At 33.0% G+C, this 27,302-nt stretch overlaps 7 protein-coding genes and 1 pseudogene across 8 annotated transcripts, besides 2 other annotated features; 6 read left to right on the forward strand and 2 right to left on the reverse strand.

The window, feature by feature from the left end:
• Positions 1-819: part of a mobile genetic element that runs on past the window's edge.
• Positions 820-12,554: 11,735 nt separating this feature from the next.
• Positions 12,555-27,302: part of a mobile genetic element that runs on past the window's edge.
• TVAGG3_0584270 (uncharacterized protein) lies at positions 12,570-13,700 on the forward strand (the record flags this gene model as incomplete). The annotated part of the gene is made up of 1 exon (XM_051239270.1): positions 12,570-13,700. One exon carries the CDS (start codon positions 12,570-12,572, stop codon positions 13,698-13,700), a length of 1,131 nt encoding a protein of 376 aa, XP_051097094.1.
• Positions 14,633-15,107, forward strand: TVAGG3_0584280 (DNA/RNA polymerase superfamily; the record flags this gene model as incomplete). The annotated part of the gene is made up of 1 exon (XM_051239271.1): positions 14,633-15,107. A coding segment is annotated over one exon (475 nt), but the record flags the coding sequence as incomplete, so codon positions are not given.
• On the forward strand, positions 16,635-17,207 carry TVAGG3_0584290 (uncharacterized protein; the record flags this gene model as incomplete). The annotated part of the gene is made up of 1 exon (XM_051239272.1): positions 16,635-17,207. One exon carries the CDS (start codon positions 16,635-16,637, stop codon positions 17,205-17,207), a length of 573 nt encoding a protein of 190 aa, XP_051097096.1.
• TVAGG3_0584300 (uncharacterized protein) lies at positions 19,704-20,369 on the forward strand (the record flags this gene model as incomplete). Its single annotated transcript, XM_051239273.1, has 1 exon — positions 19,704-20,369. The coding sequence occupies one exon, from the start codon at positions 19,704-19,706 to the stop codon at positions 20,367-20,369; it is 666 nt and encodes a 221-aa protein (XP_051097097.1).
• On the forward strand, positions 20,789-21,430 carry TVAGG3_0584310 (Prim-pol domain family; the record flags this gene model as incomplete). The annotated part of the gene is made up of 1 exon (XM_051239274.1): positions 20,789-21,430. A coding segment is annotated over one exon (642 nt), but the record flags the coding sequence as incomplete, so codon positions are not given.
• Positions 22,429-23,096, forward strand: TVAGG3_0584320 (annotated as a pseudogene). Its single transcript has one exon. A coding segment is annotated over exon 1 (668 nt).
• TVAGG3_0584330 (keratin-associated protein family) lies at positions 23,665-24,054 on the reverse strand (the record flags this gene model as incomplete). Its single annotated transcript, XM_051239275.1, has 1 exon — positions 23,665-24,054. One exon carries the CDS (start codon positions 24,052-24,054, stop codon positions 23,665-23,667), a length of 390 nt encoding a protein of 129 aa, XP_051097099.1.
• TVAGG3_0584340 (uncharacterized protein) lies at positions 24,408-25,471 on the reverse strand (the record flags this gene model as incomplete). Its single annotated transcript, XM_051239276.1, has 1 exon — positions 24,408-25,471. A coding segment is annotated over one exon (1,064 nt), but the record flags the coding sequence as incomplete, so codon positions are not given.

A 27,302-nucleotide genomic window follows, 5' to 3' on the forward strand; every position in this document is an offset into this window, starting at 1 on the left:
TAGCTTGGGCAGCTTTAGGCGCCCAATGGGAACAAAAGCATTAGCATTTGGAGCAAAAGCACTTTGCGAGCTTATGTACCAGTAAATAAAATGAGATGGAGGTTAAGGTTTCGAAGACATTAGATTGCAAATAAAGGGAACAGATTTGGAGGCTGATGGTGCCCAAAGAGAAGTTAAGATTAAAATAAAATAGAGGCTCATAAATAAAGCATCCAGATGGTTCGCGACTTGAGTTCAGAAAAATGCTTAGGACCGAAGGGACGATGGAGGTTTGCAAAAAACACGCAAAAGGACTTTAATGACCAGATTGAGTGAAAAGGTTATGAACACATGCATTTAATAGAGTCCGATTGGAACTAAAGAAAATTGATTCTTCTCCACCAGTAGTTTTCTTCCGTTATGGTAGTCCCTATGGAATGTAATGGAAAACCTTACAAAAGACCATTTTGACCCAGTGACTGGTGGAAGTAACTGGTATCACATTACGGAACGAAGAAGAGACGTCAAGTTGGGAGTACGGACCGTAAAGGAAAGCAAACTAAAAAGAAACCCGCAAGGAAGAGAGGTTATAAAGGCCAATGAATTCAACATGGGATGAAACAAAAAAGTAGTGAAAAAAGAGGGTGAATCTCACCACTTTCGACCTAGAATTTATATTTTGTGCTATGTTTTCATTACGTGGAGCGGTGAGTGGATATCAAATTTATTTTTATTTTACTCTGAAAATTTTTATTGGATGTAAAATGACAGAACAAAAGCAACTCTCAAATCGACATTTCACATATGGCATTAAACACCATTACATTTAAACATTTATTCTTCTCTTTCACTTGAGTCACACTAACATGTTCTTTCCACAATCACCTATTCCGCGAGAACCAGTTGACTTTTCATGACGCTGTATAAAGATAGAAATAGTTATATCATATACCATATCGTTATGACCTGAAGGTAAGTTATGGTTACAATTGTAGCGTTAAGTAAGTTAGAGAAAAGTTTTATTGGCTGTTCATGGTTAGATGACTTACAAATATGGCGTTAACTACTTGGATTGAATGAAGATATTGAGGAACATTTATGAGAAACATTAGTGGAAGTCGTTAGTGAGGAGTACGTGATTGAGAAACGTTTATTTTTTACATTATGTGAGTTCCTTTGTGTGAAGTGAATTGTTGAGGTGGTTTTTGTTAAATATTAAGGTTAAGTTAGTGTTGTACGGTTCTGTGTTGCAAAATATACGGTTAGAACGGTCTTTGCTCAAAGTGTCAAATTCACAAAGTACTTGGGTAATGAAATGGCGGCAGTGGCCTCCACGTACCCCATAGACTTTGTATACTAACTTAAGCTACGTAAGAATATACGTAAGAGGAAGGCGGAGGCACTACTGAAACATCCACATAGTAAAAACTTGACACCACAACAACAGTTTGCCAACCCCCAACAAATTGATGAATTGACCCCCCACTATGTGTTGCAACAAAATTGTCAAGCAACCCTATGCTTTTAAGCCGAGTTATTGGGGTGCCACAGAGTGGAGGTTTAAGAGCCGGGCACTTTTTTAGCGAAACGTGGCCAGGCTTATGGTTGAGCTGCAGCACGGAACAGCTCTATAACCCTCCAAAGTCAAATGAATTGAGTTCACTTCAAAAATCAAATAACAGCAGATGTACAAAAAGTCAAACATAGAACCATCATACAGAAAAGCAAATAAAGTGGGAAAACGGGAAAAGAAACCCATAGAATATGACCAGAACACACCAATAAAGCGAAAAACTGCCCAATGAGTTTTAAAGCGTCGTAGAGAAAAGAAAGAAGAAAGAACAACTGAAAAGAACTAAAGTCTTACAGAGGAATATGCGGGGAAAAAGTTGTCAGAAAAAAAAGCAGCCAGAATTGAAAGCAAAAAAATGGTTGGAACAAGAGATGTTATGAATTATCTCTTTGAAAGAGCTTCGATACTTGCTCCATCCTGCTCGCACCTAACCGGATATATAAATGGTCACTGAAGTCCAGGCTTGATCGAGGACACACCCGAATAACAATCGACCGATAAGAACAAAAACAAAAGCCCCTTGAACGGAGAGGTTAATATTTTTACCTGGGATATACGCCCGCGGCTGAGCTTATAGAAAAAAAGAAGTTGAAGCAAACTCTATAGTAAAGGCAGAAAATACCTTTACAGGTGTCTGCAAAACTTCAAACTCGCGATACAGTAATCTGAAAAAACTTAGCACAAGAAAGTTTTAAAAATACACGGATCCGCCAGCCCATTGCACAAAAATAAAATGGCAATGAAAAAGCGCCAGAATAGTATAAAAGCTTTAATAAATGGACTGGTTAGATGCCCAAAGCCAACTGCTTAAAAGCACCCCCAATCTTTTATATAGGTGTGTCCAATAAGGAACTAAAAAATACAAGCGGACTCGGAGAAGGACCAGGTCCCTTCAAAAACTTCGTAGAGTGGGGTACTGGTAGCTTTAATGAATGCTGACTTAAGAATGCCTTCGAACTCTTCATCTAGTAAGGTGAAAACTAAAGTGAACGACTTCTCATCTGGAAAGAAACTGACTAAGATTCGTCGATAAAATTCGCCTATTCAGAAGAAGTAGAAGCAATGACAAATTTGACGAAAATAAAACAGAATCAGGCAAACGAAGACAGGCAGTCACTACAGTGGAGAGGCCTATGACGCCATGTTAGAGCACACCTGCGTTGTGGAAAGCAATGGAAAAATAAGCATGTTACATAACAGAGCCCACAAATCAGAACCTATCTAGTAAACTGTTTCTTAAAAACGTAAAATCAGTTAGAATTATGCTGCAGAATCGAACACTCATTTCGCGCAGTCACTGCTGCGAACTTATTATACCACAAACCTCCAAGAATGAAGCCACCTGCCATCACCAGCACTCTATAAAACATTTACGATCCACATGGAACACAGAAACACAGGCAGCAAACAACAAACAACCGCCTCAAAACCAACCACAAAACACAGAACCAACAGTTCAAAACACTGCACCACAACCAACCAGGTTCAAAATCCAGGCACCACATACCAACAAGTCAAACACTGACGCAAACCAACAGTTCCAAAACACTGCACACAACAGCCATTCACAGACACGTAGCACACAACAACCACCAAACAGAGCGAAGGACATTAAAAAGAAGTAGAGAACAAGGAAAACAACAATTCTTAAAAATGCTTAAGGAAGATATGGTTAACCAGATACTCTTGACTTAGTGGACAGATATAGAGAAAGCTATTAGAAATTCAAGGAAGGAAATACTGACCCGAAACCTATTTAGCTTTATGGTTCAGCCACAAAATGGGATTTATAATCTACAACCTTGGAAAATATCAGCTCGCTAAGGGATTATGATTTAATAGCATATCATCCAAATGACATGAATGATTTACTCCGAGATCATTTGGTGTCGCTCCAAATATGTTGAGACCTTCAACTTCTCATCCGACAATAACGCGTAAAAAATAGAGAACGGAACGAAAGAAGAAGGGTTATGAATGGATGCACTTAGATAGGGAACTTGTTAAAAAACGGTCTCGGAATATATGAAATGCCAGCAGATGAGGTACAAGAAACTCAACAGGAAAAATTCAGATACAAACCAGACAGGGAAAAATAGTTCAGCAACAACAGCTAGAAGAGCCTGAAGGGAAACAACAAGTCCCTCCTTTGAAACCTAACTTCACAGAACTAGATGAAACTTTGGCAGCCGATAAAGATATCTTGACCTCAAACAAGAGTATGAGGGAATATGGAATCTTTCCAAGAGTCTCTAAGAAAAATTCGGCTCCTGACATAGTAGAAGAATATCGAAAAAATGTTTCGCCGAACATACAAAAGACTCCAACATCAGATGAAAATATTCAGATAGAATGGACAGTACTGAAAGAAAATGTACGCAATAACAAAATCCTTTTACTTTTACGACCATCATAACGTTCAATCTTTGGCTGAACTCGGTGAATAATAAAAGTTAAATTTCAACAAAACATATAGAAATGAACATTGTTTTAAAGTTCATTCAGAACCTATACCAATATGGAACAAACCTACTTTTGTGTTTTCTGCGAACTATGGAACTACAATGAGATGGGGTCATAAAGCAATCCGGCATATGGTGTATAAACTTACAACCACAATTCCAAGAAGTTGTTAGACGCAATGGTAATGAATGGTGCAACCAGATATAGCTGTATTTTCAGCGCGGCTTTAATTGCCCATTTAAAGATATGAAAGATGGCAGATATTTGGACCAGTATGAAATGAACATGGCTTGAAATGGAAACATCAAACCTCGACTTCTTAGAAACATCTATCTCAACAGAACTAACACAGAACCATAGATGATGGTATTTTGGTGAAGTTTAAAGAAAGAAAGTTAGGGAGAAGAAGGAGAGAACCTATTGTACATACCTTGCCAAAACGAAAGTTCAAAATGTCATAAATAACTTACTTTGCAGACAATGTAACGAGAATGGATGAATATTTAAAAAAACTCAAATGGACAGTACCAAATGAAATGTATGTATTGAAAAACATGGTTCCTTGACAAAATAAAACCAACTACAGAAATCAATGACGCAAGGATCTGAAGACATTGGGTAAAAGCTTCCCATTCACACAAAGATATTATTGGTAACATGGAAAGAAAACCAGAATTGGCTACAAAAACATTATATTTTGAAACGAGTTATTCCATATGGACAAGCTCATAGTTTGAAGAGCTTGAACCGGAAAACTCAGGAAAGGAGATCATGCAAACAATACGCGAAGCTCAAATACAAACTATGACAAAATCTTTCTAGGATATAGGTTACCTGAGATGGGCGACCAGAGCCCAAAGGCAAAAAGGACATGGGAAATTTCAACATACTATTGAACATGAGCAGAAGATGCAAACAACTTGAAGCAAGAGGCAAAGTTACCAAAAAGACGACACCAAAGAAGAAGAGAAGAGTAGAACGAAAGTGAATAGTGAAGAAGTAACTTCATCTAGTGAAAGTAGTGGCAATGAAAGAAAAAGAAGAGTTAAAAACTCATTCAGAGAAGAGATATAAACGCTTGGTCGTGTACCATTTTATGACAATAAATCCAACTATCTCTATTATTTTTTACCACATATGAAATGTATCGGCCGCTCAGAATATAACGCCAAACAGTTTTGGATGCCATGACACGGAAATGTTTTTCCGAATGTATTAACGAATGCACAATGCCATTTAGAAGCAGAAATAGTTCTGGAAACCTTACGAATATACAACTTGCTGTTTCTTATAGAAACCGTAGGTGAGTTGGAAGAAGGTTCTTCCAAACAACAGTAGATATTTGCTTGCGATCAGTTTCTATATTTTCTATTGACAACTCATTCTTATACGTGGATACAAGATCATTGAAATAAAACCTTCTGCCATTGTCTGACAACGAAAGGTTGCAATGGAATTTTCTATGGTTCGATACCAATATGCTCCAGAAGATTTCATGGATTATAAGATATATTCTAACTCTGACCTTAGTCTCAAACAGGTAACATGGGCAAACTATGAATGGTTCGCTTTGAGAAACTCAGTACAACCACAACACTATAGAGAACAAACAACCAGGTATGCAAAATTGAGAAAATAAGAAGACTTGACCCCTAACGTTCCAGAGTTTTATGTTAACCTTCTGGACAAACTGCAGCAGCGCAGTAACCAAAGTAAAACTGAAAACTTAGAGTTCCTTTGTCATCTTTCCTCATCTTCAGGTTTTTAAGATACTTGCCAAACGGGCAGAAAAATTTCTATCGAACTTACTCCAAGCAAAAATAACTTAGTCATTGCACCACCAATGACCCATTCACTATTACGCGTAAGGCGGAGCTCTAATTCATGTGCCGAATTTTGCCAAAGACAAAGTTGACTTAGACTTGTTTGTTTCTCAAACTCAAACATGAAGTAAACTATTATTTCAATGCTGCTTGGAAGCTTTGGGATCCAGTTAAGTTCACATGCGAAAAATTTGAATGCAAGAGAATAGAAAAGCAGACTTGCAGTCTATATGTTGGACCCAGAGATTTTTCAAATGCTTATTAGCTGCCAAATATAGTTTGCAGTTCCCACTTATGTCCCTATACACCAAATATCTGCAAAGACTTTGCCAGGTGAAGTTGGAAACCAAAGTGCTGACCCAGGTGCATAAGCAAACAGATATGCTTTAACAACTGCAATGAAACATGCAGATACTATGTTGTTACTGTTCAGACGAACTATAAATGACTATTCTGTTTCTACAACCCTGGTATTAAATATCATATAAACATAGATGGCAAATATATCCAAGATAAGAATATATTCTACAGTTGAGGATATGAGTCATACAACTTGACATTAGATGCTATGAACTTTAACAACAATTTCACACAACCATTAACCCTGAAATCGCAAATTCTATTATGCCATATGTGAAAGTATGGACTCATACAGGAGGTCAAAAAAACTCAATATATCCTACTCGGCAGACTCTATCTCACAAGGTGAGATGTCACCTGTTTTCTCACCTCTTTCTTCACCTCTGAAATTTCATGAATTTCCTTAAGACTTAGAAAAATAACGTTAGTTTTATTTTATTTATTTTTTTATTGTATGGTAAGAGATTATGATTTTCACAACCATAGGTCTACAACAATTCAAGCTTCTATTTTTCGGAAATGACATTTTACTTAGAATAAAAAAGATGGACGTATTCGGATATCTCTTTGAATTGAAGCAGAACAAAGTTTACACACACAAACAATACAAATACATTGACAGAATAGTTCTTTATACAAACAATGGTAAATGTTATAGAATAGCAATATTTGCTGAACCAAAATATTTCCATAAAGCAAAGAAAGTTGGTATAACTGAAATGGTGAAAGTTCTTGACGTTGACAAAAAATATAACAACAAAACTTACAGATATTTCTAAAGGAAAGTTTATAATACAATATTATGTCAAAACTGGCGTACTGTCAATATTTGACGGAGAGAAGTCAGTTCAAGAACAACTTACTGACCTGCTGCCAAAATCTGCTCGATGGAAGCTGTCGTTATGCCAATCTGAGGAGCCCCAGCAGTTTCATCGAACGAATCTTCAAAAGAGCATCTTCCGTGAAAAGTGCTATTGGTTTTGTAAACTTCTTTGCTCTCAGTTCATCTGGACCGTCTCTGTCCCAGTATATTGTATTTGTACAGTACCAACAGTTGAAATACCACCATAAAGTCTTCTGAGTCAGCAAATGGAATGCCAAGCCCAAAAGTTTGAACGGTCTCCATTTGTAATATTGAGTTTTTTTGACCTCCTGTATGAGTCCATACTTTCACATATGGCATAATAGAACTTTGCATTTCAGGGTTTAATAGTTGTTGTGAAATTATTGTTAAAGTTCATAGCATCTAATGTCAAGTTGTATGACCTCATATCCCTCAACTGTAGAATATTCTTCTCTTGGATAATATTTGCCATCTATGTTTTATATGATATTTAATACCAGGGTTGTAGAAACAAGAATAGTCATTTATAGTTTCGTCTGAACAGTACAAACATAGTATCTGCATGTTTCATTGCAGTTGTTAAAGCAATATCTGTTCTTGCACCTGGGTCAGCACTTTGGTTTCCAACTTCACCTGCAAAGTCTTTGACAGATATTTGGTGTATAGGGAACATAAGTGGAAACTGCAATATATTTGGCAGCTAAAAGCATTTGAAAATATCTGGGTCCAACATATAGACTGCAAGTCTGCTTTCTATTCTCTTGCATTCAAATTTTTCGCATGTGAACTTAAACTGGTCCCAAGCAGTTCCAGCAGCATTGAAATAATAGTTTACTTCATTGTTGAAGTTTGAGAAACCAAAGTCTAAGTCAACTTTGTCTTTGCAAAATTCGGCGAATGATGTTTGATTTGTTCCCTTTACGTCTGTAATAGTGAATGGGTCTTGTGTTGGTGCAATGACTAAGTTATTTTTGCTTGGAGTAAGTTCGATAGAAATTTTTCCTGCCCAGTTTGGCAAAGTATCTTAAAAACCTGAAGATGAGGAAAGATGACAAAGGAACTCTAAGTTTCAGTTTTACTTTGGTTACTGCTGCTGCAGTTTTGTCCAGAAAGGTTAACATAAACTCCTGGAACGTTAGGGTCAAGTCTTCTTATTTTCTCATATTTGCATACTGGTCTGTTTGTTCTCTAGCTTGTGGTTGTACTGAGTTTCTCAAGCGAACCATTCATAGTTTTGCCCATGTTAACTGTTTTGAACTAAGTCAGAGTTAGAATATATCTTATATCCCATGAAAACTTCTGGAGCATATTGGTATCCGACATAGAAAATTCCATTGCAACCTTTCTTGTCAGACAACTTGGCAGAAGGTTTTATTTCAATGTCTTTTCCACGTATAAGAATGAGTTGTCAATAGAAATAATATGAAACCTGTCGCAAGCAATATCTACTGTTGTGTGAAGAACCTTCTCCAAACTCACCTACGTTTCCATAAGAAACAGCAGTTGTATATTCGTAAGTTCCAGGAACTATTTCTTGACCTTATAATGGCATTGTCGCATTCGTTATACCATTCGGAAACATTTCCGTTCATGGCATCCAAAACTGTTGGCGTTATATTCTGAGCGGCGTACATTTCATATGGGTAAAAATATAGAATAGTTGGATTTATTTGTCATAATTGTTTCGTACCCAAGCTTTACTTTCTTCCTGACTGAGTTTTTAACTCTTCTTTTTCCTTCATTGCACTACTTTCACTAGATGAAGTTAACTTCTTCACTATTTTCACTTTGTTCTACTCTTCTTCTTTGGTGTCGCTTTTGTAACTTGCCCTCTGCTTCAAGTTGTTGCATCTTTGCCTCATGTTCACCTAGTATGTTGTAAATTTCCCATGTCCTTTTTGGCCTTTGGGCTCTGGTCGCCCATCTCAGGTAACCTATATCCTAGAAAATTTTGTCATAGTTTGTATTTGAGTCTTCGCGTATTGTTTGCATGACTCTTTCCTGAGTTCCGGTTCAAGCTCTTCAAATATAGCTTGTCCATATGGAATATGCTCGTTTCCAAATATATGTTTTGTAGCCATTCTGGTTTTCTTTCCATGTTACCAATATATCTTTTGTGAATGGGAAAGCTTTTACCCAATGTTTCAGTCTTGCGTCATTTATTTCTGTAGTTGGTTTTATTTTGTCAAGGAACATGTTTTTCAATACTAACATTTCATTTGGTACTGTCCATTTGAGTTTTCTTAAATATTCATCCCTTCTCAGTTCATTGTCTGCAAAGTAAGTTTTTATGACATTTTGTAAACTTTCGTTTGCAAGGTCATGTCAATAGGTTCTCTTCCTTCTATCTCCCTAACTTTCTTTCTAAACTCTTCACCAAATATACCATCTCTATGGTTCTGTGTAGTTCTTTGAGATAAATGTTCTAGAACGTCAGGTGTTATATTTCCATCAGCCATGTTCATTTCATACTGGTCCAAATATCTGCATGTTTCATATCTTTCAATGGCATTAAAGCCGCGCTGAAAATACCAGCTATATCTGGTTCACCATTCACTTCCATTGCGTCTACAACTTCTTGGAATTGTGGTTGTAAGTTTATGAACCACCTATCCGGATTAGCTTTATGACCCCATCTCATTGTAGTTCCATAGTCTGCAGAAACAAAAGTAGGTTTGTTTCCATATTGGTTAGGTTCTGAATGAACTTTAAACAATGTTTCATTTCTATATGTTTTGGTGAAATTTAACCTTTTATTTTCACCGAGTTCAGCCAAAGATTGAACGTTATATGGTCGTAAGTAAAAAGGATTGTTGTATTTGCGTACATTTTCTTTCAGTACTTCCATTCTATGCTGAATATTTTCATCTGATGTTGGAGTCTTTTGTATGTCGGCGAACATTTTTCGATATTCTTCTACTATGTCAGCCGAATTTTTCTTAGACTCTTGGAAAGATTCCATATTCTCCGCATACTCTTGTTGAGGGTCAAGATTTTTCGGCTGTTCCAAATCTTCATCTAGTTCTGTGAAGTTAGTTTCCAAAGGAGGGACTTGTTTGTTTCCTTCAGGCTCTTCTAGCTGTTGTTGCTGAACTATTTCTTCCATGTCTGGTTGTATCTGAACTTCTTCCTGTTGAGTTTCTTGTACCTCATCTGCTGGCATTTCATATATTCCGAGACCCGTTTTTAACAAGTCCTATTTAAGTCATCCGCATTCATAACCCTTTCTTTCTTTCGTTCCGTCTCTATTTTTTACGCGTTTCATGAAGATAGTTGAATTATCATTTATCTCTGACACCAAATATCTCGGAGTAAATTCATTCATGTCATTTGGATGATATGCTATTAAATCATATCCCTTAGCGAGCTTGTATTTTCCAGGTTTGAAATTATATCCATTTGGTGCTGAACCATAAAGCTAAATAGGTTCGGGTCAGTATTTCCTTCCTTGAACTTTTAATAGCTTCTTTATATCTGTCACTAAAGTCAAGAGTATCTGGGTAACCATTAGTCTTCCTTAAGCATTTTTAAGAATTCTTGGTTCCTTGTTCTCTACTTCTTTTATGTCCTTGCTCTGTTTTGTGGTTGTTGTGGTGCAGTGTTTTGAACTGTTGGTTGTGGTGCAGTGTTTTGAAACTGTTGGTTGTGGTGCAGTGTTTTGAACTGTTGGTTGTGGTGCTGGATTTAACTGTTGGTTGTGGTGCAGTGTTTTGAACTGTTGGTTGTTGTGTTGGTTTTTGGTGCATGCCTGTGTCTGTGTCCATGTGACGATGTAAATGTTTTAGGTAGTCCTGGTGCAGGTTGCTTTTCTTGGGGTTTGGTGGTATATAAGTTCCACCAGCTGGCACATATGTTCATCTGCAGCATATATGTCCTACCTGACTTTTCGTTTTTAAGAAAGCATTTACTAGGTCTGTTTTGGTCTGTTGTAACTCTTTTTCTTGACTTTCCACAACAGTTGCTCTAACGGCGTCATAGGCACTTTGAACTGCCTGTCTCGTTGCTGCATCTGTTATTTTCGTCATATTTTGTGCTACTTCTCTTAACTCGTTGTCGAAACCTTCAGACTTCAGTTTCTTTCCAGATGAGAAGTCGTTCACTAGTTTCACCTTACTATGAAGAGCTTCGAAGGCGTTCTTAAAGTCAGCATTCATTAAAGCTTCATTTGAACTGTCTTCATCCGCTTGTATTTTTGTCCTTATTGACCATAAGTTGGGCTGCTTTGGCGTTGGCTTGGGCATCTAACCAGTCATTATTAGCTTTATATATTCTGCGCTTTTCATTTGCCTTTTGCATGGCTGCGTCGTTATTTTTACTTTCTTGTGCTAAGTTTTTCATACTGTACGGTTTGGTTTTGCAACTGTAAAAGTTTTTCTGCCTTTACATTTGCTTCAACTTCTTTTTTATACTCATCGCTATCCATATATGTCTTCAGGGCTTTTTGTTTTATCTCTTCATCTTTCAGTACTTTATATTGAGTAGTATGGTTTTTCAAATTTATAACATCTTGTTCCATTTTTGCTACTTCTGCTGCTTTTTCTGACACTTTTTTCGCATATTCCTCTGTACTTAGTTTTTCAGTTGTTCTTCTTTCTTCTTTTTCTCTACGTTTAACTCATTGAGTTTCTTTGTGTGTCTGTCATATTCTAGTTTCTTTTCGTTTCACTTATTTGTTTCTGTATGTCTATGTTTGACTTTTTGACATCTGTATTTGATTTTTGAGTGAACTCAAATTCATTTGACTTTGAGGGTTATAAGCTGTTCCGTCTGCAGCTCCACCATAGCCTGCCATTTTCGCTAAAAGTGCCGCTCTTAAACCTCCACTCTGTGCACCAATAACTCGGCTTAAAAAGCATAGGGTTGCTTGACATTTGTTGCAACATAGTGGGGTCATTCATCATTTGTTGTTGCAACTGTTGTTGTGGTGTTAATTTTACTATTGGATGTTTCAATGCTCCCTTCCTCTTACGTATATTCTTACGTAGCTTACGTGGCATTTTAAGTGAAGTTAAAAAGCGGTTTTTGACAGATGTTTATATGACACTTTTTGTTCAGCACAAAAAACTACTCGGTCAAAGTGTTGTCAGTTTTGTAAAATAACCGTCCGATCTCATTCTATAAGGGGAAAAGGCTTCTCAAAGTTTACTTCCTTGGAACGCCTGTAACTTTTCCTGTAGCGACGATAGACCCTTACTTGTCCGGACAAAGTTATACTAAACATCTTCAGGGCTAGAGGGCACGAAGTGCCTGGAGGCCCCACTACCTTTTTTTTAATTTGTGAATTTTTTTTTGATCGGAATTTAGTAGTATATGATGAGGGTTGTGTGACTTTTTTTGTAAACGTAAGAATTCATACAATATTGAACGATTTTGTATCATTTTTTTTAACATATGAAGTAAAAAATGTATGATTCTTACGTTTTTTATTCTTACGTTTTTGAATAAATCAAGATTTAAAAATTTTCAAAATTGTAAGACATTTACACTCAGCCCAAACATAATGAAATAAAAATTTTTTTTATAATAAATGAGTATAACAACTAATTCATTGAAATCTTTAAAGTTCACTAATTCAGAATTAGAAAATATTTTAGAAAATTTTGGAGACGGTTCTTATCCAACATATATGCAGAATGTGAAAGAGTTTTCCAGATTGTTGAATGAATTTAAATATAACGGACCAATTACTAAAAAGGCTATAATGAGATATTTATATCCCAAAAAAGTTGAAAAACAGGAGAATATTCCTCTTTATGGTCCAGAGAGCCTTGAAACACCTCCTGAATATTTTGAAGAAAAAATTAAACAAGATGAATATTATAACGATGAGATTGAGAAATTGGAACAATTAAGAAATGAAATAGATGAAAAAATTAAGGAATTAAGAGAAGTTGAAAAATATAATGAAAATGAAGTAGAGGGTTTAATGAATATCCCAGCTTCAGAATCAGCAGTTCAGAAATCTCATGAAGAAAGATATAAAAATTATGTCTTAGAATCAACACAAAATTTATTAGATGGTGAAATAGATGAAACACTTTCAGAAGAAGGTACAAATTTATTCGTAAACATAAGTTACAATTTATTGATAATGAAAATACCCTTGTATCTTACTTTCACCCCTCTCGATTCTGAGAAATTCAAAAAAGCTCTTAAAAACGTGACATATGCAACTAATACGATTAAGAAAGAAGATCATGATATTTACACAAATTATTATTTAAATAAATGCACAGGTGTTGATAAAGTTTTTGATTTATTAGATAAAATATCAAAAGAAACCATTGGAACCTATAAAATTTTGTGTGATTGTGGTTTCATTATTGAAGATACCAATAATGTTTCATATGAAAGAACAGCACCGAAGGAAGATGAAGTGGAAAGGTCTATACCATTCGTTATTAAGAATATAAAAGATATGAAAACTTATAAACATTATATTTATTCATTTATTTCAGAAAAAATGGAAGCAACCCATAAAACATCTTCTCATCATTTTATAGCTATTCATACATTCCTTTTCAAAGTTGTGAAATTAAATAAGACAGGAATTAGATTTAATGTATCCGGGTACGCATTCTTGAGTAAATTAAAATGTATTCGTCACGTCGCAGATGATAAAAATTTATGTGTTCTTAATTCATTTTATGGGCTTTAAAGAATAAACTTTATTTTTTAATTTTTTTTATTCTTACATAAATGAACAAAAACGGAACAGCTAAAATGAATGATAATCAAATAAGAGCCGAAGGTAGAAGGTTATTTAAACGCTTCTATAACATTCCTGATGGTGTTAATCCTAAAACTCGTAGAAGTTATTTAAATGAAGCAATAGATGCATATGAAGGGTTTGACATTTCATCAGAAAGTGAGAGATTAGCGAGAATGTTAAATGTTAATATTGATTTCTATTATTGTGATCCTCAACCAGAAGACGTGGACATAAATAAGGTAGACTTTCCATTAGTGGATTCAATAATGATAGATCCAGAATTTGAAACAGTAAATATTTTATTAACACAGAGTCCATGTGGAAAACTTCACGCTGACAGAATAACAGACGTTGAAGCACTCACCGGCTATAAAGTTTGTCCATATTGTAAAGAAGAAGTTTATTCTATCCGTGATGATCCAGAAAGGAAAAACCAAAGAAGATTTTTAAAACATTGTGAGAAATGTAAAGAAAATAATGGAAGATTAATTCAAGACGTTCAATTGCAAAAGACACAGCAACCATATGCACCACATATTACGAAACAGAAGATATATCAATGGCTATTAGCACATAATTTGCAGGAATATTATAAACCAACAAGATATTATATTACTTTTGACTTCGAAACATTAGAGACTAAAGAAGAACTTCAACTTTCTGAATGTGCAACTTTGAACGCTTACTTAAAACCATTTATGGTATCATCAACTGTCAAAATAAAGCCGCAAAGCGGTGAGGACGTAGACCGTGATAAAACATTTACGAGGAATTTTTGCTTAACTTCGAGTGATTCTTTTATTTCTGATTGGATTGAGTTTTTATTTTCAACCTGTTCATTAGTTGCTAAATCAAATATTGAACAATATGAAGAATTAATGAATACATTAAATGAGAAACAAAAGGAAGCAATGAAAGAGCTTTTAGATGAAGAATTTAATAAAGTGAATATCATTGGTTTTAATTCGGGAAAGTTTGATTTAAATTTAATTCTTCGTGATTTAAATACTGCAAAATGGAAGATAAAATCAATGCTGGGTTCTTCTTCTCAATTTAAGCAAATCATTGTAAAGAAAACAAACGTTCCATATGAATTGAGATTTATTGACATCAGAAATTATATAGCGGGTGGAACATTAGACCAATTCACTCAAGATTTCGGAAACAATAAATCACGTGTTAAATCCTTTTTCCCTTATCAATTCATCACATGGGAAAATTACGAAGAAGAATTATATAAAAAGGAACCATTCACGAAAGATTCATTTTATTCAGCATTAACACAAGAAACAATATCCGATTCAGATTATCAAATATATCTCAATGATGCTAAAAACTTTAAGAATAGATTAGAATATTTTATTCATTATTGCAATAAAGATGTTGAAATTATGATTGACCCAATTGATAAAATTATTGAAGAAACATTTGTTTATAAAATTGATATGCTTCATAATCTTTCTTTATCATCGAATGCTTCAATGATTCGTTACGCGTTAGCATATAAGAACTTCAATCCTAACGAAACATATCCAGAAGAAGAAAATGTGGAATCAAGTTTTGAATTAACGAAAAAGTATTGGAAATATAAAATTGAATCATATAAGAAACAAGATGAAAAAGGAAAAGAGATACTAAAAACAATGTTTCAATGGATGATTTTCAATACTATCACGATTTAATCCTTTCATCTAAATGCAAAATGTGTGGTAAAGCGTTTACATATGCAAATAAACCAACATTGGATAGAATCGATAATGAAAAACCACATACCAAAGAAAATTGTCAGTTAATGTGTTGTTATTGCAATGTCGTAAAATCAAATAAAGATGAAGATGTTCAACGTTTAAGAATCAATTTAAGAAATTATGCATTAAAAAATAATTTACCAATGACTTTAGATTCAGTTGAAGCTTATCACATTCTCCGTAATGGAATTACTGGTGGTTATCAAATGTTCAACATCGTGTTAATCTTAAAGGAATCACGCACATTAATAAACTTTCATATAATCCAGAAACTAAAACTGTATCAAATGAGGACACCCAACATTATGACTCATTTCGTTGGTGTTGACTTTAATTCATTATATCCTTCATCATTTTCATCTAATCCTCATGATTTCATTCAATATACTGACCATAAAATGTATATGCCGGGAAGATTGAATGGTGTTATCATTTGTGATACAGCAACAAAGAAAGCAAAAGCACTGGGAATTATTAAGAAGAAAAATACTTTATTCGTGGCTGAAGTAAAGGGTCACATTGATGAAAAATACATTAATGATTACATAAACTTTTTACCGATAATAAGAAACTTAGATATTATCACAGATGAAAAAACAATTGGCAGTTTTATGTATAATTACATGAAATCAAACAATCTACCAGTTGACCAGAAACAGAGAAAATTAACTCAGTTAGCATCAACACACAACCAATATCAACCATTTTCTTCTTATTATCTTTGGTATCTAATAGACAGATTTCATTTTATCATTGATGATATTCAATCAATTTTAACATTTACGAAAAACACTTGTTTTAATGAATTTGCGAATGAATTTATGAACGAAAGACAAAAGGCTGAATTAGAAGGAAATAAAGGAAAAAGTTTATTTTGCAAGATTTCACTTAATGGATCATATGGTTACGATGCAATGAATACACAAAATTACGCAAAGACTAAAATAACGAATGCACAGAAGGCACGCGTTGCATGTATGTCAAATAAGTTTAAAAACATAAGAGAAATAGGTGAGATACATATCAAGTGATGCTTAAAGATAGATTTTATAGATGTGAAACATGTTTACAAGAGGCATTCTTTACTTTAGATAATGCTAAATACTGGTATTTGGTTTTCATTTATGATTTTATGTATAAATGCATGGATGTTAATCGGTTTCATTTCATTGAAGGTGATACTGATTCATCTTATTGGGCAATCGCTGGCGACCCAAATCTTCCTAACACTCAAGCAGTTCAAGCAATTGTTACCGATAAACAATTTTATGATAAAAACATTTTCAAATTCGCACCTTTTGATTTCTTCTGTTTTGATGAGAAATTTAAACCTAAATTAAAGAATAAAGCTGAAGAAAAAGCACATGAGAAAAAATTATTGGGTTTAGCAATTGAGAAACAAGGTGATAACATGGTTGCTTTATGTCCTAAGTGTTATACATCATTCAACGGTTCAATTGATGGAAGTGATTTTAAAAAGATTGCACAAAAAATGAAAGGTGTTAGTTTAAGACAAAATAAGCAATTAACACCTAAAAAATATTTGGATATAATAAATGATAAAGTGATATTTGATGGTCAGAATATTAATTTACAACTTAAAAATGGGTCAATGACTCGCTTAACAATCGGTAAGACTGCATTAACAGGAGCACACACTAAGGCTGTATGTTGTGAAAATGGATGTTGTATGCCATTTATTTAAAAGAATTTATTTTTTATTTTTAATGAAATGCCACAGAAGAGACAAAGAGGTGGGCACCCTTAAAACACTTATTTTATTTTTATATAAATGGATAACGTACATTTAAAAAATTTAATTGATGATTTAGTACTTAATCAAAATTTTCTTAATTATTATGATTTAAAAGCATATCTCCAAAAATATGATAACAATATAACGGGTGATGATATGGATTATTATTATCCATATTATAAAAATGAAGTTTTGAAATATCATGATAAAATAATTTCTAAAATTAAAGACAAAATTAAAAATAATGAATATTCAAAGGGAAAAACTAAATCACAACTTAAACAGTTGAAAGATTTCAAAAATAAAGTATTAACAGAAGAAGATATTGATGAATTATATAAATTATATAATCCTGAGCCGCAAAAACCAAAGGAACAAAAACAAATGGTGCAAAACGCCCAGGTCTTCAGACCATAAATGATGCACAAGCTTTAATTTATGATTCATTAGTTAAACCATATTCAGCCCGACTTTTAAATGAAGATCAACTTTTGGAATTCATCCTTCAACATAAACTCGAAGCGGGAAAGTATATCAAACCTTTATATACAGCATATTTAAAACAAATGAATAGAATACATCCAGAATTAATGAAGGGGAATGAAATCCAAAATCAAAGCAGATAAAATTAAACCACTGCAACACCAAAACCTCCAACGACAGTACCGCCTCCTCCTTCAGTTAATCCTTCATCATTCACTTTATTATATCCATTTCAAACATTAAAGAAGCAAAAAGATTTTAAAAAGGATTTCAAAATATTAAATAAACCAATTGACCCAAAAATTCAACCGTTAAAGGAAAAATTTAGTCGCCCTTCATTTGCACCATATCCATATTCATACGAAATCGATCATTTAGAATATTCAAAAGGAAACGTTACTTATTTATTTGCCATTAACATTAACACTAGATATTTATATTGCATTCCGTGAAAGGGAAAACAGAACAGAGAAACAAGAAGAGCTATTCAATACTTACTAGATCATGAAGAAGAGTAGATAATATAAGGGGTGATGGTGATAAAGGATTTCAGGCAGCTATGACTCATTATTTTCCAAAAATTAATTTTTACTTCTCATCCTCTCCCATATACGTTTTCATAATAAAATAGTTGATGCAGTAATGAGAACTCTTAGAGATGCGTTAGGGGTTAACGGTCAGATATACTGGGATGGAAATCATGACTCCATCATACAAGTTAGTATATTATTATAATAATACATGGCATAGAACAATAAACATGAAACCGTGGAAATGAAAATGATATTTCAAAAGAATGGGAATATATAGAAAGCAAATGAGAAAGGTTGAATGATGTTAAACGTGAACAAATTAATTCGGGGCTCATGAATTTTAAACAAGGGGATAAAGTTTTGATTCATCTCGATTATGGAAAAACTGATAAATCAATGACAAAAAAGAAGACGAAGATTTGACACAATAGCTGAATTTGTTAGATATATTAACGGTAATGCATTAGTTGAAGTTGAAATAAATTAATAGAAATTCCGATTTATTTTATTACTCCATTATATTTAAATAATATTTAATTTTTTTTATTTCGTAAGAAATGAGTGACAACGAAGCAGCCAAGAGTCCAGACGATGAATATAAAAAGAAACTAACAGAATTAATCAAAATATGCTATTACAAAAAGAAGCCACAATGCGGTGGGGTTGAAAACGATAAAGAAATAATCGAAAATTAGAAACTTACCGTTCAATCCTTAAACTGAGTGAAGCAAAAATAAAAGAATTTAATAGAATAAATAAATTGATTGGAAGAGATGAATTTAATAAAGATGATTTTTAAACTCAATCCAAATTTAATTTTTATTCTCTTTGACAAATCTCTCTTTCCATCATTACTGCATAACCACATTTTCTCAATTTTAGTGGTTTGTTATTTTAACATGTTCTGCATCATTTTTATCATTTCCTCCCTTGTTATGATTCGTGGTAAATTTTGAGCTTGTGGGGTATCCATTTATGATAAAAATAAAAATTTAAATTATGCCGTTCTAAAAGTTTGTGACAACATGACATTTAGACAACACAGGAGGAAGGCAGTTATGAATTATTTTTGAAGAACTGAAGGTGCTACCATGTTACCATGTGCTACCAGGTCATTTTGACAACATCACAGGAGGAAGGCAGTTATGAATTATTTTTGAAGAACTGAAGGTGCTACCATGTTACCATGTGCTACCAGGTAATTTAACTTCTTTGAAAAAGTGTGACAACATGACATTTTGACAACACAGCAGGGGAAGGCAGTTATGAATTATTTTTGAAGAACTGAAGGTGCTACCATGTTACCATGTGCTACCAGGTAATTTAACTTCTTTGAAAAAGTGTGACAACATGACATTTTGACAACAACACAGGAGGAAGGTAGTTATGAATTATTTTTATTTTTTTTTATTTGTATGTAAGAACAGAAATGTCAGTCGAAGCAAAAACATTCACGAACAAATCTAATGGCGAAACATTCACAAAAGGCACTTATAATGGTATTGAAGTCTTACGTAGAGACAAGGATGGTTACATTAATGCAACAAAGATGGCAAGAGAAGCGGGAAAGTTAAACCATTTAAACAGATTTCTCAATAGTGCTAAATGCAGGAAATTCTTGAGTTTTTGGTTGAAAGAATACGGTGGAGCCAAAAGTGGCTCGACCTCAAAACAAGCATTTTATGAGCTTACAAAGGGTGTTATAAATGAATTCAAAGGTATTTACATACATCCTGACCTCGTTCATTTTGTTGCTGAATGGTGCTCTGTAAAGTATGCATTTTATGTCAAAGATATTATGGACTCCATAGACAAGAAAGTTCATGAGAAATTAGATGAAGAAGAACTCGAAGATACAGTTGAAAATGCTAAACATTTGTTCGAACAAGAAGTTAGAAAAATGCATGAAAAACAATTAGAACATGAAGGTGAGATATGTTATGGTTATAGAGATTCTTCATACGAACTAGACCAATGGGAACAAGAAGATTTAAAGAGAGAATTTAGAGAATATGAACTCGCTAAGATAGCATTAGAAGCTGCAGAAAAGAAGTTAAAAGTTTGGGGTCGTTTTGTACAAAAATATTGTGAGTAAATGAACCATTTATTTTTATCATAAACGACCAAAATATATGTTTACGTTAATGTTTTTAGGTTATTCAATAATTAATTATTTTTGAAGAACTGAAGGTGCTACCATGTTACCATGTGCTACCAGGTCATTTTGACAACAACACAGGAGGAAGGCAGTTATGAATTATTTTTGAAGAACTGAAGGTGCTACCATGTTACCATGTGCTACCAGGTCATTTTGACAACATCACAGGAGGAAGGCAGTTATGAATTATTTTTGAAGAACTGAAGGTGCTACCATGTTACCATGTGCTACCAGGTAATTTAACTTCTTTGAAAAAGTGTGACAACATGACATTTTGACAACATCACAGAAAATTTGATGCAGTCCAAAAATAAAGTTAGTTTTAAAATTATTTTTATTTTTTTATTTTTATAGAAATGACGGCAACAAACAACAACAACAACTATATCATTTCTGATGAAAAAGTTATTGATTCATTAGTTGAGGAATTAGTTGTGGCAGAAACTAAAACCCTCAACGAAAGAATTGGTGAAAACAAGACTGATTTACATAACTACCTCAAACATGATGGAGGAAGAGGAAGGAAAACTGGTATGGCTTTATTAGTAAATAAAATATCAAATTTAACGATTATAGATGTTGATATCAATAAATCGTACAATGATGAACTTAAAGAAACAGTTAGAAAAGACATTTTATCAAAACTTTCGGATAAAGATGTTATCGTGAAAACCGCATCAGGAGGTCTTCACATTTATTGCAACACTAATTTCTTCTATTCAACCTCGAACAGAATGATTAAATGTTATTCCTGCAATGATTATGATATTGACATAATGACTTCTATGGATGATTCAAAGCGTTCTTTAGTAGTTATGGCTGATTCAAGAGTTCGCAAGAATGCAACAGAACCAATCAATACATACTCATTCATTCGTGGAAGTTATGATTCAACATTAACCAGAACAGTGAATGATATATTAAATGATTTGAATATTAAGGTAAGAGTTGAACAGAAGAATGAAGAAATAAAGACTATCATGAATGAAAACAAAGATGTAAACATTGACGATAAACTAGCTCAGAGCATAGTTGATGGCATCTGTGATTTTGAAGTACATAATGATGGTGGAAACATGAATTTAGAAAAAGAAATAACATTATTCACACTGTTTCAAGCAATTAATTCGTTACCTAATCATTTAATTAATGAAGCATACGATAACGTTTATAACTTCTGCAATTTAACTGAAAATGCTAAAAGTAATTTTGAAAAAGCACGTAGTAGATATGCACATTTAATGACTTCTCCATTTGTTTTAGTGAAGATTCTAAAACTATACCAAAGGAATATTATGATGAATATGTTTTACCTTTATTACGTAAGCCAAAATAACATTTGATATAAAACTTGATGACTCGTTTTTGATAACAGATATTAGACGCAAGGCTGAAAATCATCAGTATAAAAACAGTTCTGAAGTAATTGAGGATTTATCACGTGTAATCCGTTTTGTAGATTGTGGAAATAAATATTTCATTCAAAAGGACTATAATATCCACGACAAAATGAATCAAATATCATTCGTTCTTCAATCAAACATGAAAGAGTCACTTAAAATGATTAAATTATTTAAAGAAGAAGGTATAACCATAACAACATGGGATGTACTACTAAATCAATTGTCTTCATTAACCGTTAAGGGTGTTTGCTTTAAATCTGATTCTCCAGATGTTTTCTCAACGTTTCAGGGTTATAAATACAACATTCTTGAAAAGCTTGATTACTCAAAAATTGAGATGTTTATGAATTTCATTAAAGAAGCCATTTGTGATAATAACGACGAAGTGTATAAATACCTTCTCGGCTGGATTGCATCAATGATTCAACATCCTGGAATCAAGAATGAAACAGCAATTATTTTGAAAGGACTTCAGGGAACAGGTAAAAAAGATTTACAGACATTATTTCTGAACTTCTCGCTGGTTATTCCTGTAAAACATTACTGAAATAAGTGAGCTAACGGGTAATTTCAACTCAGTAGTTGAAAATAAAATGTTTCTTGTACTTAATGAACTCAAGAATGTTGGTGAAGACAGACTCGCAAACTTCAAGCTTTGAAATCAATTATTACGGATAATGAGATTAGAATTAATGAAAAGAATCAACCCAGAAGAACAGCACAGAACGTTGCAAACTTCATTTTCGTAACTAACAACGTCTACCCTGTCAAAATTGAAGTTGGAGACAGAAGATACGTAGTTTTAAGGGTTAATGGTAAATTCAAGGGTCAATTTGATTACTTCAAGAATTTAATGGATTCATGCACTAAGGAATTTTATGATAACCTTTTAACATATTTTATGCAATATGACCTTTCATCATTCAATGTACGAATCATACCGATGACTGAAGCCAAACAAGATTTAATAGAATTATCATCAAATCCTTTAGATGTATGGATAAATACACATTATGATGAATTGTGTGTAGGTATGATGTGTGAAAATGCTCTATTCTGCAAACCATCAGACATGAAAGACAAGAATTTCCAAATGAGTATTAAGGATAAATGTGATAGGAAACATAGAAGAATAGACGGTAAACAAACATGGTGTTATGTTTTGAAAGAAGAAATGAAAGGATTATATAAACAGGTTGAACCAAACGATAATGATGATTCATTTACTGACGATGAAATACCTGTAAATGATGCTTTATAAAGTATGATTGGAATTTATTTTTGCCTTCCTCCTGTGTTGTTGTCAAAATGTCATGTTGTCTCATTTTTTCAAAGAAGTTAAATTACCTGGTAGCACATGGTAACATGGTAGCACCTTCAGTTCTTCAAAAATAATTCATAACTGCCTTCCCCTGCTGTGTTGTCAAAATGTCATGTTGTCTCATTTTTTTAAAGAAGTTAAATTACCTGGTAGCACATGGTAACATGGTAGCACCTTCAGTTCTTCAAAAATAATTCATAACTGCCTTCCTCCTGTGATGTTGTCAAAATGACCTGGTAGCACATGGTAACATGGTAGCACCTTCAGTTCTTCAAAAATAATTCATAACTGCCTTCCTCCTGTGTTGTTGTCAAAATGTCATGTTGTCTCATTTTTTTAAAGAAGTTAAATTACCTGGTAGCACATGGTAACATGGTAGCACCTTCAGTTCTTCAAAAATAATTCATTATTGAATAACCTGTAAACATTAACGTAAACATTTATTTCTGCAGTTCATCCATTACTTCATTACCTAATTAATTACAGACATAAAATATATTTAGTTCATTCAATAAATGCGGTACCATGCGAATACAGTCATAAATGGAGGTATATAATCTTTACCCAAGCCTGTTGGATTTGTTGTGAAAGTATGTGAATGATTTCCTCCTGGTTCAGTTGGTCGAAAAGTCTTTTTTGCCGAATGGTTATAATCTGGAGATAAAACGTCATTGCCAGCATAATATTCTGAGTTGTATAATGGATGGTCTCTTAATGAATGTGTATGATTACCTGATGTGTTTGTAGTTCCTGTATGAGTGTGCAGTGGAAGGTTTGCTTCAGTAATTTTCTTTGAACCACCGGTTTCCTTTGAAGAGTTCGCACAATACAAAAACCTGTCAACTATTTGTTCCCATACACCAACACCAAACATTACTTGAGGACCTCTTGCATCCATAGATGTATAAATAGAACCCACTGGGTTCATTAAATCAAACATATGAGATATTATAGGATTGTCTCTTTTGAACTTAAGATATAGTGTAACTATTTCAGGTTTCTTCTGGTTTGTGTCAGAATATTTTTTATAATATAATCTTATGTTTTCAGGGTAGGTAAATCTTGACTATAATATTTATTTCTGTCATCTGTATAATAATATACTATTCTCGTTTTTCTATTGCATTATATCTTTTATATCTATAATAATCTAAATATAATGTTAACTTTTGTTCATCTATATGTGGTGTTCTGACATCATCTCCATAGTCATAATAATATGGTGCTGGAGCTGGGTCAGGCAATGTCATATCTGCCATTTCATAAACTCTTAAATATTTCTTTTGTTCGTCTCCATATAAGTTTAAGTAACAGTTGTTGTCTAATGGAACTTTAACTTGTGTGTCATCATTCTTTTTATAACTTACATACATTTCATTGTTATTTTTCGGAATGAGTTTCCACCGTATACCATTTTTTAAGGAGTGTACAAACTGCCATCTAAAATATTTATTTTCTTCATTGACAGAAAAGTCACCAACAATAGTTTCAATATTTTTTGTTCCTATCAAACTTTGGTATATTTCGTCAACATATTCCTTATCTGCTTTAAGGTCTAAACATCCTGAAACCCATCCTGTATCGGCTTTAGTTTTTAAAATCTTTGATGTCCATTCATGATACCATTCAACACTTTCTTTAATTTCATTATCTTTTTCATCCACATATTCCTTATCTGCCTTCTTCTCTAACTTAGTCTTTAATTCAGCGTCAACATATTCCTTATCTGCTTTAAGGTCTAAACATCCTGAAACCCATCCTGTATCGGCTTTAGTTTTTAAAATCTTTGATGTCCATTCATGATACCATTCAACACTTTCTTTAATTTCATTATCTTTTTCATCCACATATTCCTTATCTGCCTTCTTCTCTAACGCAGCAGCAACACATTCCTTATCTGCCTTCTTATTTAACTCACTATCCACATATTCCTTATCTGCTTTCTTCATTATGTCATTTAGGAAACCTTTTATGAATTCCTCATTTAAATTAAATCTTCCAATCTTCAAAACTTTAGGAAATGCATTTAATGCGTAATATCTTTGTTCTTCTGGTGGAATTGATGTTATATCATCCGTTATACCTTTAATTTTTGAATTCATAAATAAAATTTCTTTTATATTTGATATCACTGCACCACCCTTGCAAACGAATTCGAAATGGTCATTTTTCAATACTATCTCCAAATCTCCATATTTCAACCTTTGCGTTTGTTCTGCCGTCTTTGAATTATATGCATATATGGCGTATGTAATGGTCTGAGGGACCTGGGTGCTTTGTGTCTTAAGTTGCTGTGGTTGCTGTTGTTTAATCATTTATTATGATTTAAAAATAAATATTTAATCTGTTATCTCATCACCTATTTTCTCTATTTGAAATTGCCATAATATTTCATTCATGAATTCTAAATCACAATCAAATAGGTCAGTTACTCTAAATTTAATATTGATAAATTTTGAATGAAGAATAAATGAATTCCCAGATAATTGAAACGGATATGATAAAGAAAATATGTTTAAGTTGATGGATAAAATGTTTTGTATTGATGGGTAAGAGTTAGGGTCTAATGTTTGATGTGAAAATCTCATTGGGGTATTAACTTTATCACATTTGATTAAAATGAAATTGGAACCAGTGTCAGAATACAAAACATCCCCAACATCTTTTTCAAAATTTAATATCCCCAACAATGAACGAAGATGAGGAGTACAAAATTTAATTTTCAGCGGGAATTTAATAAGGTTATTTATTTCATCAAGTTCAAAAAGTTTATCAGGTTTTGATTTAAAATTTTCTTCATACCATACGATAAATGATTCATTTAAATAACTTAAAATCATGTTAATATCCCATTTCGCTATCACATTATTTATATACATATCATACGTTTTTTCATGGTCATCTTTAATAAATGATATATAATCTGAAGGGTCTAAAAGAATGGGATTAAATTTACCACTCACAGAAACGAGAGTAACATTATAAATTCCGCTAACTGTTAAATTTAATTCACAGTTATTATTCGAAATAATATTGATAATTGACATTTTTATTACGATTAAAAATATGGTAAAGCGTTATTTTCCAGTGATAAATAAAACTAGGATAAGATTACCTCAAGAATTCATAAATTCAACGAATAAGAAATTCATTCATGTTATAAATTTTAGTGTTTTCAGAAAATATGAGTCAATGTCATATTCATCATCGGGTTATATTTCACTTCATTCAAATTTAGTTCAATCAAACCCATATAATGACCATTTCATAAGATTTTCAGATGGTATTAAAAATGTAATTGATAGATTAAAATATGAACAGATTGACAATATCGAATTTTTGGAATTTTGGTTTAAATATCCCGATGGAAAAAAGATTGAAGTTAAAGATAAAGCTGATACTATAACAAAAACAATTACAATGACCGATCCAGATAGTGGGGAACAAAAAGAAATAAAACAAACGATAGAAACTGGTGAAAGGTCAATTATTATCAATTATGATTCAAAGGATTATTATTCAATAATGTTAATGCTTGAATATTAAATGGCCTTAACAAAGAATTTTTCAAGTGATATTTTATATTCATCAACTATTTTATTATAAATATCATTATATGTTAAATGAAGTTCAGTTGTTGTTCCGTTCTTTGATATCTTAATTGTGCTAATATCCTTTATAGGATTTATTTTTGCAACTGTTCCGCAGCATGAAACCTCATCATCTATGAAAAATTGAATCTTAACGTCTGAATCTTGAACATCACAAAGAATGGCGATAATGTGAATTAATGATTCATAAGGTAAAATAATTAAACCAGATTGATCAATTAAATTTATTATTGAATCATAATTATTAATTATTATATCACGGTAAATTTTCATTAATTCAGAATTAATGTCTATTTTATATGGGTTATCAAGAGGTGGGGGGTATGTTGGATAAGTGGGAATTTCAACAGGTTCTTTACCGGGTTCAGATAAAATGATTGGGTCTCCATTCTCATGGTTTTCTTCATTCTCTTCATTCTTCGGTAAGTCATGAGTTAATAAATTTGGTTGAGTTGCTGACCTTGTTAATTCAGGACTAACATTAACTTTAACATTTTGAATAATTCGTGATTTATCATCATTTACGTTATAACCA

The sequence above is a fragment of the Trichomonas vaginalis genome, chromosome II (genome assembly GCF_026262505.1).
Source record: "Trichomonas vaginalis G3 chromosome II, whole genome shotgun sequence".
NCBI lineage: Eukaryota > Parabasalia > Trichomonadida > Trichomonadidae > Trichomonas > Trichomonas vaginalis.